Source organism: Poecilia formosa, unplaced genomic scaffold, assembly GCF_000485575.1.
Source record: "Poecilia formosa unplaced genomic scaffold, Poecilia_formosa-5.1.2 Scaffold262, whole genome shotgun sequence".
Taxonomy (NCBI): Eukaryota; Metazoa; Chordata; class Actinopteri; order Cyprinodontiformes; family Poeciliidae; genus Poecilia; species Poecilia formosa.
The window spans coordinates 552,258-566,528 of NW_006800201.1; the positions used below are offsets into that span (position 1 = coordinate 552,258).

A 14,271-nucleotide genomic window follows, 5' to 3' on the forward strand; every position below is an offset into this window, starting at 1 on the left:
ATTTTTTTATCTTAAATGCAAAATGTGTGTAATTTTTAGCACAGTTTTTTGCTTAATTACTTTTCTGACTTTGTTGTTAAAGAAAAAGAAAGTAAGAGCAAATATCCTTCCATTTGCACAGCATCCAGAACCAGAGAGAACAACTGTCCGAACGTGCAAAGTGTAAGCCGCCAAAAACAACCAACTAAACAGAGCAACTCCACCATGTTGCCAAAACGAGCAACACAGTTCTAGGATCAGGTTTAGTTGCGTCACCGTTGCATCTGAGCAGCACTTTGCCTCCACTGACCGTGTTTCCTCTCCCAGAGGCTCGGCCCTTTCCTTTAGCCAGCAGACGTCTGGCTTCCTCCCATTCTTCCACTCTGTGGAAAATAAAAAGAGAAAATTCAGAGAGCGCTTCTGACTTTCACTAAATCACACCAAGTGAAGCCTTTCTACCACAATTAGGAGAGAATTTCCTTTACTCTGTTTCCCGCCCAGCTGCACAGTTGGTGAGTACTTCTGGGACTTAAATCCCGCTTGTTTTTAAAGAAGCTCTTATCAGATTTCTTAATATTCCTGCTGACATGATTACTAAATATATTACTTTCCATTGAAATGACAGCAGATTGCTGAGTTTAGTGTGCAGATCCAAGTTGTTACTGTTTCCTCTGTTTTTCACACAAACCCCTCTGAACGTTTAGTAAAGTTTTAAGGTGAGTTTAGTTCAGTGTCAAGTACTGAGAAAATGATTTATTGCTTGCATTTTTTGACTAAATAAATCTTAAACCCTGACTGAAGATTAACTGTAGATGAATTATAGTCTGTAAGTGTTGTTTTAAAACCCTTTTTTCTGCAATAGTGAAACTCACATGTTATTTTTTATTTGTTTTGGTCTTCATGAAACCAGATATTTGCATTTCTCACTGTTTGAAGTTGAAAATGGCCAAACTTTTCTTGTTTTAGCTTAGTTAGAATTACCAAAATTATCTTTACTTGCTAAATGCCAGAAGCTTAGCAAGAATATTTTCTAGAGATTTTTTTTTGTTGTTGTTGCTACTTTTCTCAAATTCAAAAATGTACATTTGGTCAGAATGAGGGATAACTGTCTTTCAGAATATATGATTTGAATCAAATCTTTTCCCACAAATTTCTCTCCAATAACTTTGATAATTCTAAGCTAAAACAAGAAAAGTTTGGTCGGATTTAACTTCAGACAGTGAGAAAAATGTGTTTGTGTCTAGTTTTACCTTTCCAAATGTTAATAAACAACTGAAGACTCACATAGATGTCACATTGATTCTTATCCCAAGAACTGGTGTCAGACTGCTGCATCCTTCGTGCACAAAGGAGCGTTATCGCAGGTCCTTCCCCCCACCTGCAACTTTATATCAGAAAAACAGAAAAAACACTCGAACTGCATCTTTAAAAGCTCAGAATGGGCATAAGATTCATGTCCATGATTATACTTTTAATCAAAGGTTTGAGTTTTGTTTTTATGCGCTGCCTGTGGATTATTCACAGCCTCTTTTTTATGAATCTGAGAAACAAATGAAGTTGTGAAACTTCCTTAGCGGGAGCCTGAGGAGGAGTTAGCGCCTGACAATGAGCGCATTTCTTAATGACCTGGCAGAGAAAGGCATGTGGGCGCAGCTGATGATCAGAGCTGCGCTGTGTGTGCTGGAGGGTAATCAGGCAGCTTGAAGCTTTCCGTCAGTGTTGATTCAGACCTAAGCGACGTCACAGCCAGTCAAACTGAAGCTGCAGCCTATTGCTCTGCTGTTTGCTTCCTGCAGATGAAAAATGGCTGAATCACACAGGGTGACAGCGCAGGGCAGGAAGGTAAGTTTGCACACCTGACAACAAGCAAGTAGGAGTTAACAATTAACCAGAGCATTAAATAAGTCTCTAAAAAAAACTTTCTTCAGTTTTGTGAATGTAGCTGGAGTTCTCTGGTGGCAAGTAATGTTTGAACTTTTTACTTGTTTGAGTTTTCTAAAGCGACGTGAACCTGCTTTTGTTCCCAGTAGCATCAAGTCATCAAGAATAGGCAAAAGATCCTTTTGAAAACTATCAAAATAAAAGCTTCGTTTTAACTTTGCAAGTTAGAAAGGCGGATTTTAAACCACTAACATAAAAAATAACGATCTATTATTAATTTATCTGCATATTTATACTCCCCCCTCTTTTTATTTATTTGTTATTTTATTTTTTCTAGATGAATTTTATGCCCTCTTTATTTATTTGAATGTAAATTTTCGGTTTCATATTTTCATAAGCTCAATAAATATATTGGAGAAAAAATAACGGTCTAGTTAAAGGCAATTGTGTCTCACAAGATTTGAAAGCGGTCATATTAATTTCATGACATTGTTGAGAAAAGAGTCCTGGATTCTCCAAATTGTTGAAATTAAAGAGATATCCTTGTCAATGAATATTAAAAACACTCACTGATTAAAACAAAACAACAAAAAAAACACCCAGAAGGATTTTGTAATTTTTTACACTAGTCGTATGATTCCCAAAGAGAACAGGCATCGGAGGACACCAGCTGTTTGCACAGTGAATGTACTGCCGCAGGCAGTTGCTGAAGCACCTGACAGTCGCAACAATAAAGTGATCGGATTATAACTTCATAATTCAGTCGAGAAAATTCCACCACTTTCACACAAACACAAAATGCGACCGGGATCAAACTCCTTCAAGGCTCATATTGCTGTGAAATGAGGAATCTGACTGTTGGATGCTCCTGCAACTGCCTGAGAATCACTTTACCTGCCACTACACCGTGTATGTCCTCTAAACAGCTCTGTGCAAACCTAATTATTTAATACTGTTTGCTGGTTCTACATTAACATCCATATCCAGAGGAGGGTAGAGTATCCGGAAATATTACTCAAGTAAGAGTAGCACTACTTTGACATATTTTACTCAAGTAAAAAGTAGGAATACTCAAGTAAGAATAAAAAAAAGTATTTTGTAAAAAGTCTACTCAAGTTCTGACTAATTAATCAAATTACCAGTCATTTAATATTTAAAAAACTATAAAGTTATGTGGAAATTTTGTTATTTTATAGATCAAAATTACAATAATTCATATCAAAAACACAATTAAAAAACAAAAAAAAAATCAGGCAAAATATTTTTTTTCAAAATTAATTTCTTTCAATAAAAATACTGATGAAACTAACAAAAACTCAGGTGTGTGTCTGGTGAATGTTTGGCTAAAACATGTTTGTTTTGCACTCAGTAGAAAATCCAGAAGCTTTACTAAAGTAAGAGTAGAGATTAGTGGTGCACAATATATCGGCACTAATATCGGCATCGGCAGATTATTTCTTTTAACATATTGGGATCGGTTTGGTAGATAAAACCAGGCCGATATTAACAAACAATATTTGTTTTTGTTTCCAAAGGTGTTGAAATGGTAGAGAAATATATTGGTTATCATCCATAACAGCTGTATTAAAATTGGATATGAATAACAGCCTAATTTTTCATATTGGTGCATCCCTAGTAGCGATACTTCATAATAAAATTACTCAAATAAAAGTAAAAAGGACAGTGTAGTAAAAATACTCCAAGTATTTTTTTTCTATAATGTTACTCAAGTAAATGTAACTTGTTCTTACCCAACTCTGTACATATTCTCAGTGTTTTGTTTTGTTGTTTTACATTTTTCCTCAGATGTAACAGACAAAATCTCCACTGAAGACTGAAGATCTTTAAATACGTTACAAAATACTTTTTAAATGTATTTCCTCTTGTTGCCAAAGCTGAAAATGTAGATTAGATTCTAAATAGAAGCATCCATCCTTTTCACTTTAAAAATAAATGTCTAACAAAGTTGACGTCTGAAAGCTTTTATTTTGAATTCTAAGCCAATGTAATCAAACTTCCTGCTTCTCTGCAGTTCGGCACATGGCAGTCACAGGACCGGGCTTGTTACATCACTTTGTGAACTTAGTACCCGATACGCAAAAACAGATTAAACAGATTAAAATGTTTTCTCCATACATAGAAACATATTTGCAATTAAGTACAACAGTTAAAAAATAGACTATATTTGGTCTCCTTACAAAAAAAGAGTCCAAAAAAGTTATGATGCATTTTTACATTTTCTTTCAGAAATGGAGTTTACCACAGAGACCCGAGACGGATCAGAACAAGTTGGCATCTCGATGTCCGGATGGAGAAGCTGAAAGAAAACTGGTAAAAAAAAAAAAATGATGAAAGCAACACATGTAAACCCAGGAGACAAATAAAATTATAAAAATTAATTTCTTCATAAAAAGTAATGTTCTGAAAGAATATTTCATCGTAGATTTTTTTTCCTTTCGTAATACATCAGTTTATGCTGCAAAAACACAAAATCGTGCCAAGTATTTTTGGTTTAATTTCTAGTGTAAATTTCTTAGTACACTTTAAATATGACAAACTAACTTAAAAATAACTTTTTAGCAAGATATAGAGACTTGTTTTAAGTAAATAATTTCTTATTATTGACAAAAAAGTGCTTGTTCCAGTGGCAGATAAATTAACTTATAACAAGGGAACATGTCCTATCACAAGTGAAATAATCTGCCAATAAAACAAGTACATTTCTATCAATAATAAAGAATTATTTACTTAAAATAAGGCTCTGTATCTTACTGTAAAGTTACTTGTAAGTTTGTTTTGCCTTATTTCAAGTGTGCTAAGATATTTGTATTAGAAATTTGAAGAAAAAAAAACCTTGGTAAGATCTTGTTTTTGCAGTGTAAACTGTGGGAGCATTAATGATTGTTTCCTTCTTGGCATTGTTTTAACACACTTAAATATCACCTGGTCAACAAAATGTGAAAACCTCCGCTTCTTTTAAACCGATTATTAATTGTTGATGAGTAATACAGTGTGTTTGTTATCAACTTAGTACATTATAGTGCATGTTAGAGGTGATATGGACTTAACGTTTAATCACAATATTTGTTCAGAACTGTTTGGGTAACGATAAATCAGAACTGTTTTCTGTCTCTTCTAGGAGCACAGCAATCACAGACCCACAAATACAAAGACTGCTTTTGAAAATCATTCCCATTTATCTTTAGGACACCAAAACTTATTCACAAAAGAAGTGTGACTTTTATCACTAAACTCCACACAGTAATGGCATTTAGTCACATTTTCACATTTATTTAATGATGGAGGTCAGTAAAAACAGCAACTCCAACACTACGGAAAGTTTTGAGGAGTTTTAAACATCATTAGTTGGAATTCATTGTGACTATTATAAATTATAAATGATACACTAAATACCCATCTGTATAGCAGAGCTTGTCTTTTGAACCATCTAACATTTTATTTACCTAGTCCTGATAGTTTTTTAATGTGAGATTCTGATGATATTGTGAAAAATTTGCTGTTTTATCAAAAGCTAAGATGAATTAAAGATAAATCTGTAAATGTGTTTTTTCTGCTGGTCTCTTTGATAAAATCAGCTTGAATTTAATTTATTTAATTTCCGGTTCAAATCTCTCTTAAAGACATTTGAAACACACCAGCACGTTTCATTGAAACATGATTTTAAAAATTATTAAAACGATTACATTGTTAATTCATTTAATTTCCCTTTAGGATTGATAAATTATTGCTGATTTAACACCTTGAAGTCCCATGCCCAGTCCAAAGAGATGCACAACGTAAATTGTCTCTCTGTTGCCATGGAAACATTTTGTGTTTCCAGGAAGTTCCTTTCAGAGGTCAAATCTCCGGCGGGCTGCAGCCAGGGAAGAAGGTGATCGTGGTTGGGCTGGTGGATCCGAGTCCAGATCGGTAAAAATCTGATTATTTAAACCTTATCTTGTTTGTTATTAACTAGTTTTCTTTTAGATGCTTTTAATGTGTAGTACTTTTTGTTTAATTGGTAGTAGAGGTGTAAAAAGCCTCTCTGTGAAGGAAAAGTTTAAAACAGACCAAACTTTCTTGTCGCACTGTAAAACATTTGAAGGTGGTTTAACTTGAAAACAAAAGTCCACTGCTGCTTTGAAATGTAATTTAAGTCAACAAGAAAATTGTTTTGGTTTTAACTCAGAAATTAAAGTTCATGAAGTTGATTTAACAAGAGACAAGTTGTCTAAACATTGTTTTTTTAAGTTCATTAATGTTGAATTGTGAGTTTTAACTTAATGCTGCAATTTAAACCAAATAATTATTTGACAATATGCAAGAAAAAAAGACATCAGTAAAAGTTTTACATGTTTTCTACTGTATTATTGCCACTGGGATTGTATATCCTGTCTGCTTAATGGCCGCCATACTTCTTCTTCTCTCCAGGTTCTACGTCGCTCTGACTTGCGGCCGCGGGTCCAGGGAGCCGCCACCCAACGTGGCGCTGGAGCTCTGCGTCCGGTTTAAAGACCGACAGGTCCTGCGGAGAGCCTGCGTTTCGGGATCCTGGGGCGAAGTGGAGAGAGCGGTTCCTTTTTTCCCTTTTATCAAGGATCAGCCCTTCAAGGTACCAGAATCTCTGCAGAAACCTGACGCTGTCTTTTGCAGTACTTGTGGCGGACATTTTGTAACTTTCATAAAATGTTTTTTACATATTTGTTCAATCTGTCACCATTTTGTAACATGAGACAGATAATCTGTGAAAAAAATTGATCTTCAATGCCTTCCCCCAGTGCTAACTAGAAACAACCAATCAGAGCTAGGAGAAGGAGGGTCTTAGTGCTGTCAATCATCTTTGTGTATGTGCTGCTCACATCCTTCTCCTTTCTCTGGTTCACCACAACGGAGCATGTGATGAATGCTCAGGCTAGTTAGCTTGGCCACCAATGATGGCAGATAAATGGTTTTTCTGGAATGCACATTGAGCAGCATGCACATGAGGGTGATTGACAGCACAAAGTCACTCTTCCCGGCCCTGATTGGTTGTTTTTGAGTGGGAACAGTGCAGTGTTCCTTTGAAATCAATTTTTCCACAGATTATCTGTTTCATATTAATCTGTCACAACTTGGTGACGGCTTCAACAAATATGCAAAAACATATTTTGTAAAAGTTAAATGAAGTTAAAATATTGTAACGATAAAAAGACAACATGAAGCCCAGAATCTCACTGGAATAAATAGTGAATTTAGAGAAACGAGTTATTTAATACAGATATAAAATGCCTGAAGTGAAGCTGATGAGCTGCTTATTATTATTTTTTGTCTGAATTATTTCTATAAATTGTATATTTAAAATCATCATATTAGCAGGTGGCAGTTTTTCCTGAGTTTAAACGATTAATCAGATGAATCACTTATTGAAATAATTGTCAACTGATTTAGTGACTGATTATTTGGTAACTGCAGCATACAGACTCAAAAAAACAAGCAAAGATATCTGGAGCTGTTTTGAGTAGATTGTAGGTGCTGTGTTTGTAGGGAACTGAACTGAACCTGTTGTTCCGTCTGCAGATTGAGATCCACTGTGAACACGGCAGATTTCGGGTGATTGTGGACGGACAGCAGCTGTTCAGCTTTCAGCACAGAGTTCTGCCGCTCAACCACGTCGACACTCTGTGGATCAAAGGCAGCTTAAAAATCACAAAACTTGCCTAAAACTAAAGACTTTTAGACTTTTACACTTCAGAAGATCGCAGACGTTTATATTTATTCAGAAATGCTTTTATATGTGTTTAAAGTTGTTTTACTTTTGGGATGCTTAGTTGATGTAGTTTTTTGTTTTTAGTTGTGAACCTCATTATCACTACTCACTTCAATCCTATTTTTATTTGGAAAATAATAATAATAATAATAATAATAATAATTAGCTCATGTTTTCTCTCAAAATTACAGTTTCATTGATTTTTTAAATTATTTTACGTTCAACTTTGGCTACAAACATTATTATTTTATGTTTTATTCAATCATAGTTCATGAACACTACGTACTTTCTGACTTTACAAATTAAACTGAAACTTGACTGTTAATATGAAGACATTGTTGGGTTTACTACCTCAGTCCAGTTATTCACTACTAAATTAGATTTCTTTACTTTTAAATGTAAGCTCTTTGTTTTATTTCATGCAATTGCACTATAAAGTTAGTTTTGATGTTGCATTATAGGAGACTCAGGTGAAAATGGTCATTCTTTGCACAAATTTCAATGTGTGTCATGTCTTTTTTTGTTTTGTAAAATAAATAAATGATTAAATGTCTGTTTCTGATTGGATAAAATATTGTTATAATATATTCTGTTTATTTTTTTAAACAATAATTAAACTTTCCATGTAATACATGTACACTGAAACAATGTGTTCTGCTTCAATACTTACTTCATCGGTCTTCAGTAACTTTAGATGGTGTTCTGAGCTGCTAGGTCTCTTTTTTGGACATGCGACAAACTGAAGAAAACAGAAAATTAAATGTTGAATTGAATAATAATATACATCCTTTAAATATGCTCAAAATGTAAATATTTTTTTATTTTTTCTGTTTTTCACTGTGGTGCAGTTTGCAGCAGTCTTTTATATTTTCATCCTGATGAAACATTTTCTGGGTTTTGCAAACTGCATGTCTTTGTGATGTAAAGCACACAACAAGAAATGTGCAACAGAGAAACTGGTGCGTAATTACGACGGCATGTTAAGCTGTTGTAGATAGAAAAAAAAGATGCAAATTTTTGCTAAAACCTTTTGATTAATTAAAAAAATTATCTCAAAATTTCACAGTTCTTTGGTGGAAATTTGCTCCTTTTTTTATATCTACAATGACCCAAATGCGGCGTCTCAGCGGAACAGAAATGTTAACATGAAATCAGTTTCTGATCAACTGGAAATACCCAGTACACCGGTTTGGCCAGCAGGCGGCAGTAGACAGATTTCGCACTTTTAAATTGATATTTAAACTAATGTTCCGGAGATGGCGTCACAACTTTAACCCAATGAAATCTCAAGACAGAGTCATAAATAAAATCTATAATAATTTTTATATATTTGTTTTCTCTTTCTCTTCTCATCAACTTATTCTGTTGTGTTATTGTTTTTGTACAGAACTATGGTGAACTTTAAAACCTGTTTTTAAAAGTGCTTTATAAATAAATTTGACAAATTTGACATTATTTAAAGTGTACGAAGATATTTGGAATAGAAACTAGATAAAATCTTGGTAAGTTTTTGTGTTTTTGAGCTTTGCTGCTCTGTCAATATATTAAGCAATGAAATATTGTTGTTTTATGTTCTGTTCCTCAAAAAAAAAAGCATAGGGAGTATCCCTGGTTATTTAATAATTTAATTGTAGTATATGTGTAGATTTGCCTTTATCAACACCCCTAAAAAGAAAAACAATAATTACACAAGTATTAACAAAAACATGCAGTCTGTGAAGTATTGTCATCTAAAATGTCTGTGATTGGGGTGAAGAAGACGCCCTGCAGCCTCGTCTTCTTCAGTTTCATGGAGATGCTCCTCTATTATCACCTCCTGTCTTCCTCTCATCCATAATACATCGCAGTCACAGTTCACCGACCTGCTTTACACTCCCATCAGCCCTGCCTGCATCAGCACACTGTGTGTGTGTGTGTGTGTGTGTGTGTGTGTGGGATCATACTTTTATTACTTGCTCCACAAGAGTGTGGGTTTGTTTACACAGGCACAGTTTAGGGGGTCATCTTCCTCTCAGAGGACACTGAGGTGCGTTCACTGTTCAGTGGGAAAAGCTGGTTAAGCTTCAGGGGAGCGGATTGGTAAACTGATGTCAATGAACATTTGCTTTAATGAAACACCAGAGTCGGATCAATGTGACGCACTTCCATCTCAGGATACAGAAACATGTCGCTAAGCATTCTGGGAAATAGTTCCCACTCCTGTCTTTTTCTTCTTTCAGTTTTTTAAGTGCCAACCTAAAAACTAGTTTATTCAACTCCTGGAGGTTTGACAAAATTAATAAAACGTTAACACAACTTACTGCTGTAAGTTTATCTTTCACAAACTCACATTTAGGTACAAAATCTAAAACTTGATAAATTTATTTGACTTAAAGAATAGAAAGTAGTAGACATAATTAAATACAGCTCAAATGTTTTACAGTGTAGGACCATTTTAGGTGGGTACCTATGCATGTAAAAACCTGTTATATATCATCAGTCATGTATTAGCAGTAGTTTTGGGAAGGGTATTCGTTAAGTCTTGCAGGTCAAACCACCTCCATTATTTTACCCAGTGAAAATAACCTGAGCTCTGAGCAGGTGGAGACCAACTTTGACAGGATTTTATTTACTAAACAGAGAAAATCAGAGCAATTTGAGCAACAAAAACTGGACTTGTCCCTGTGAGTGTTAAAGCAGTCCATTAAGAACCTGCTAACTGTTCCCTACCAACACCTTTTGCAGTGTTAAGCAGGGTGTGACCTCTCCGCACCTCAAGGTTTCGCCTGAGATCTTAACTAATGAAATATTCAAATGTCAACACATCTTGTCTCATTTTGTGTCTCTTCTGCAGTTGTTTTGTGAAGGAAGCAGAAAAAGTTTTAGCATGCTGATGCATTTATGTCAGCTCTGTGAAAGTAATGTGTATAAAAAAAGCTATAAATAAATAAATAAAACATTAAAGTATGAAACAGGAGAGAAAAAAAACAAGTCTCAAAATAAAACAGTTTTATTTTAAATGAGCTCCATAATTTTAAGTTACAAAAAATCTACAAAAAAAAAAAACAAAAACCCAAGTCACCATACTATATTATAATATACACCAGATTCACATAATTTTAAAGGTTATATTGAAAAGTGCTATAACAGTATACATATAAAAAATACTACAAAGAAAAATACAGCACTTTATTACCTTGAAAATTCTCGAATTATCATGTTTTATTTAGAGAAAATGAGTGAAAAGGTAAATATATAAATTTTGAATTGACATGTTAGGCAGTAAAAAGCAATATCTGGTAACAATTAAACCTTATATTTAACATACTTATGAGGTAAAAGTTATTAAGCAAGCTAATGTACTCATATTTCTAGACTGTATTAAAAAAAAGTCTCATAATTCAATCATAGTAAAACTTTAACCTGACTATTAGGGAACTTTTACCAAAAGTTTAAAATATTTTGTAAATTGTTCTGAAGTAAACATTTTAACAAACTGGGTTACAGTAATGGTCACATCTGTTTAAATGAGTCGGTTTATGTTCATAAAGTAATTGTGTGGAACCAGCTGGGTGCTTGTTCATCTCCAAGCTGAGAAGCTGCAATAAACCAGATGCAGCTTCAAGGTTTCCACACAGAAACTGTAAACTGGCGGCCTCCATCATCCAGCAATAAATGTTCCATCATGTTCAGCAATAAAAAGTCAGTTCTGTCCTTTCACTTCTCGTGAGGTCGCGTCAGGAGTTTAGAAAGATTTCCATCGAATAGCCGACAGTATCGTGTGGACGAAGTAGAGCAGAGTTGTCACATACGAGAAAACCTGAAAAGAAGAAAAATAGTTCAGACAGATCAGATTTAGTATCATCTGTAGTAAAAATATCATTGTGATGTTGTTTTTGTAGATGCTAAGCTAATTACATTGTTTCAAACAACATAAACATTCATGTAGGTGGATTGATAAAGCGTAAATCTTTTTAGCTTGTTAGTTTCCTTCAAATGGACGGATTTATTTACTTTCCACCAAGATCACTGTTGTTTATCTACAACATGTAGAGAAACTGTTTCCAATAACAACTTAGCAGAACTTCAAAAGATCCACGCTAATCCTTTAAGCTAATGTTTATCTAGTAGATTACTGCTTCTGTGTCATCATCCTAATGCTGAAAGTTTTTAAAATATAAACATCTTAGAAATGTTTATATTTTTAAAATTTAATTATTAAAAATATATTTCACATTTTAAATTAAAATATTTAAATATTTTTCACAAATTTTCATTTTAAACAAAATGTCATTTCTAGAAAATTAAAAAATAATTTCAGTTTTTTTAAAAAAATCTAAATTTTTAATTTCTAGAAAATTAAAAATAAATTTTTTAAATTGTACGTTTTCTGACATGAATTGCGCACTTCATTTAGCTAGCTTGTTAGCTAGCTAACAATGAAGCTAACCAACAAATGAAAACATTTTTAAAATATTTTCTTTTTTTAGAAAATTAACATTTTTCATTTTTAGAAAATTAAAAATAAATTTTTTAAATTGTACGTTTTCTGCCATGAATTGCGCACTTCATTTAGCTAGCTTGTTAGCTAGCTAACAACATGAACACATGAAATAAAAGGTGAACAAGCAGGCTATGCTCCAGAACAAGTTTTTTGTATAACAGATTTTCTTTGGTCAACATTCATTCATTTTCCAAGTTAAGTTTTCCAGAAATAGTTTAATTTCGCTGATGCACCACAATGTCCTCCATAAATACAGGGTACTTACAACCGCAGAGATATCCAGCTTGTAGTCTTTAGTGAAGGGATCGGATTTGAAGTCCATGGTCACTTTAGCCAGAGCAACTGAGGCGCTGAGGTAGAAGACGACGGCAATGAGGTGATAGATAAAGTCCTGATGGAGGAAGATGGAAGAGAAGAGCACAGAATGAGAGAAATGCTTGTTATAGAAAATCAAATAAACATAAAATGTGATTATATGTTTACATTTGAGAAAGTTCATAATAAAAGAATTGAGTTTATTTTTTTGTTCCAAGAATCCAGATCAGCAGTTTTTAACACTTCAGACCAGCAACAGCAACACTAAGTTCAGAGTTAACCATAAATCCTCTTATGTCACCAATCTGAGGCTTTGTTTGATCTTCAGCAAGTCTGGACTTGGAGAGAAGTTTGATGTCACACCTGATTTAACGCGTTCCAGTTCACATGGTCTGAAAAGTCAGGATTTCAACATGGCAACGCCCAAGTAGACACTGTTCATCATCATATCGTCATAGAATACTACTGTTGATGCGAGAAGCGGCCATGTTGAAACACAATGTCGGAGTGAATATTCGACTTCCCACTGAGAAAATCCAGAAGATTTTTACAACTGGGAAGTTTCCAGATGCACACTGAACGCACCATAGACGCCTAAATGCCCTGCTGCTGAGTCATCAGGTGATTTATTGTTTGTTTTAACAAACAGTTGAACGGGTGTGCAGCATAAAGTGGCCGTTAAGTGAATGTCCTGGATTTAGACGCTGCAAAAACACAAAATCTCACCAAGTATTTTTATCTGGGTTCTGCTGTAAATCTAGTAGAAATAAGACAAAACTAATTTATGAGTAACTTTTCAGCAAGATATATGAGCTTGTTGTAAGGAAACAATTCTTAAATACTGATGAAAAAGTTGGCAGATTATTTTTCTTATAACAAGACATTTATCTTCAGTTAAAAGTGAAATAATCTACTATTTTTTCATCTATATTAAAAAACTATTGGCTTAAAACAAGCTGATGTATCTTGCTGAAGTTACTTGTTTAGTTTTATTTAGAGCATACTGAGGTATTTTTACTAAAATCTAGACACAAAACACTTGATAAGATTTTGTGTTTTTATGTTGAATGCAACATAAATTTTTTTAAGCTAAAGTTTTCTTTAAATTTAAACAGATGTTGGAATACTTTTATAAAATAAAACTGTTTTTAGTGTAATTTAGTACTATAAAAATCTCCAAAATATCTAGCAGCTTTTGCTGATGACTTCTCAAAAAGTAAGAATTATATTTGTACAGGTCACTGAAACAAGAGTTGTTGTTTTTTCTGCCAGTGATAACTTACTGCAGCTGCCCAGCCACTGGAGTTGCCGTGGGAACCGCAGGCGAACACGACCAACCAGATGAAGGTCATGACGAAGCAGAAGACTGAGACAAACATGACCCAGCCCTGAGGGTTGTGCGGTACCACGTACGTGCACGCCACCAGGATCCACACCAGGCCTCCGAAGATCTGCAGGCACACCGGAGAGACGTCAGACAACAATAAACACAACACTGAACGCAACACTGAACACAACACTGAACGCTGGACACAATACTGAACGCAACACTGAACTCAACACTGAACTCAACACTGAACACTGAACACTGAACGCAACACTGAACACAACACTGAACGCTGGACACAATACTGAACGCAACACTGAACGCAACACTGAACGCAACACTGAACTCAACACTGAACACTGAACGCAACACTGAACACAACGCTGAACTCAACACTGAACTCAACACTGAACTCAACACTGAACGCTGAACACAACACTGAACGCAACACTGAACTCAACACTGAACTCAACACTGAACACTGAACGCAACACTGAACACTGAACGCACTGAACACAACACTGAACACAACACTGAATG

At 34.5% G+C, this 14,271-nt stretch overlaps 2 protein-coding genes and 1 long non-coding RNA gene across 4 annotated transcripts in view; 1 reads left to right on the top strand and 2 right to left on the bottom strand.

Annotated features, from left to right (window-relative positions):
* LOC107838480 (uncharacterized) overlaps positions 1–1,784 on the bottom strand; it is a 4,722-nt gene extending 2,938 nt beyond the window's left edge. Inside the window, exons 1-3 of the long non-coding RNA XR_001664548.1 lie at positions 1,606–1,784; positions 1,264–1,363; positions 290–362 (exon numbers count right to left, since the gene is read on the bottom strand). This is a non-coding gene — a long non-coding RNA (uncharacterized LOC107838480). The remainder of the gene's footprint in view (positions 1–289; positions 363–1,263; positions 1,364–1,605) is intronic.
* The window catches only part of LOC103150769 (equilibrative nucleoside transporter 2-like), a 15,803-nt gene extending 8,171 nt beyond the window's left edge, over positions 1–7,632 (top strand). Inside the window, exons 13-15 of one of the 2 annotated variants that reach the window (XM_016680928.1) lie at positions 4,108–4,191; positions 6,292–6,472; positions 7,417–7,632. In XM_016680928.1, coding sequence (XP_016536414.1) covers positions 4,108–4,191; positions 6,292–6,472; positions 7,417–7,560 — 409 coding nt within the window. In that variant the 3' untranslated portion in view covers positions 7,561–7,632. Of the gene's footprint in view, positions 1–4,107; positions 4,192–5,701; positions 5,791–6,291; positions 6,473–7,416 lie in introns of those variants that run through there. The other variant, XM_016680929.1, reaches the window with a different exon arrangement.
* Positions 7,633–10,850: 3,218 nt separating this feature from the next.
* Positions 10,851–14,271, bottom strand: part of LOC103150771 (myelin and lymphocyte protein-like) — an 8,839-nt gene continuing 5,418 nt past the window's right edge. The window contains exons 2-4 of the mRNA XM_007570507.2: positions 13,688–13,855; positions 12,355–12,480; positions 10,851–11,405 (exon numbers count right to left, since the gene is read on the bottom strand). Of these exons, the coding sequence (XP_007570569.1) occupies positions 11,331–11,405; positions 12,355–12,480; positions 13,688–13,855 (369 nt within the window). The 3' untranslated portion in view covers positions 10,851–11,330. The remainder of the gene's footprint in view (positions 11,406–12,354; positions 12,481–13,687; positions 13,856–14,271) is intronic.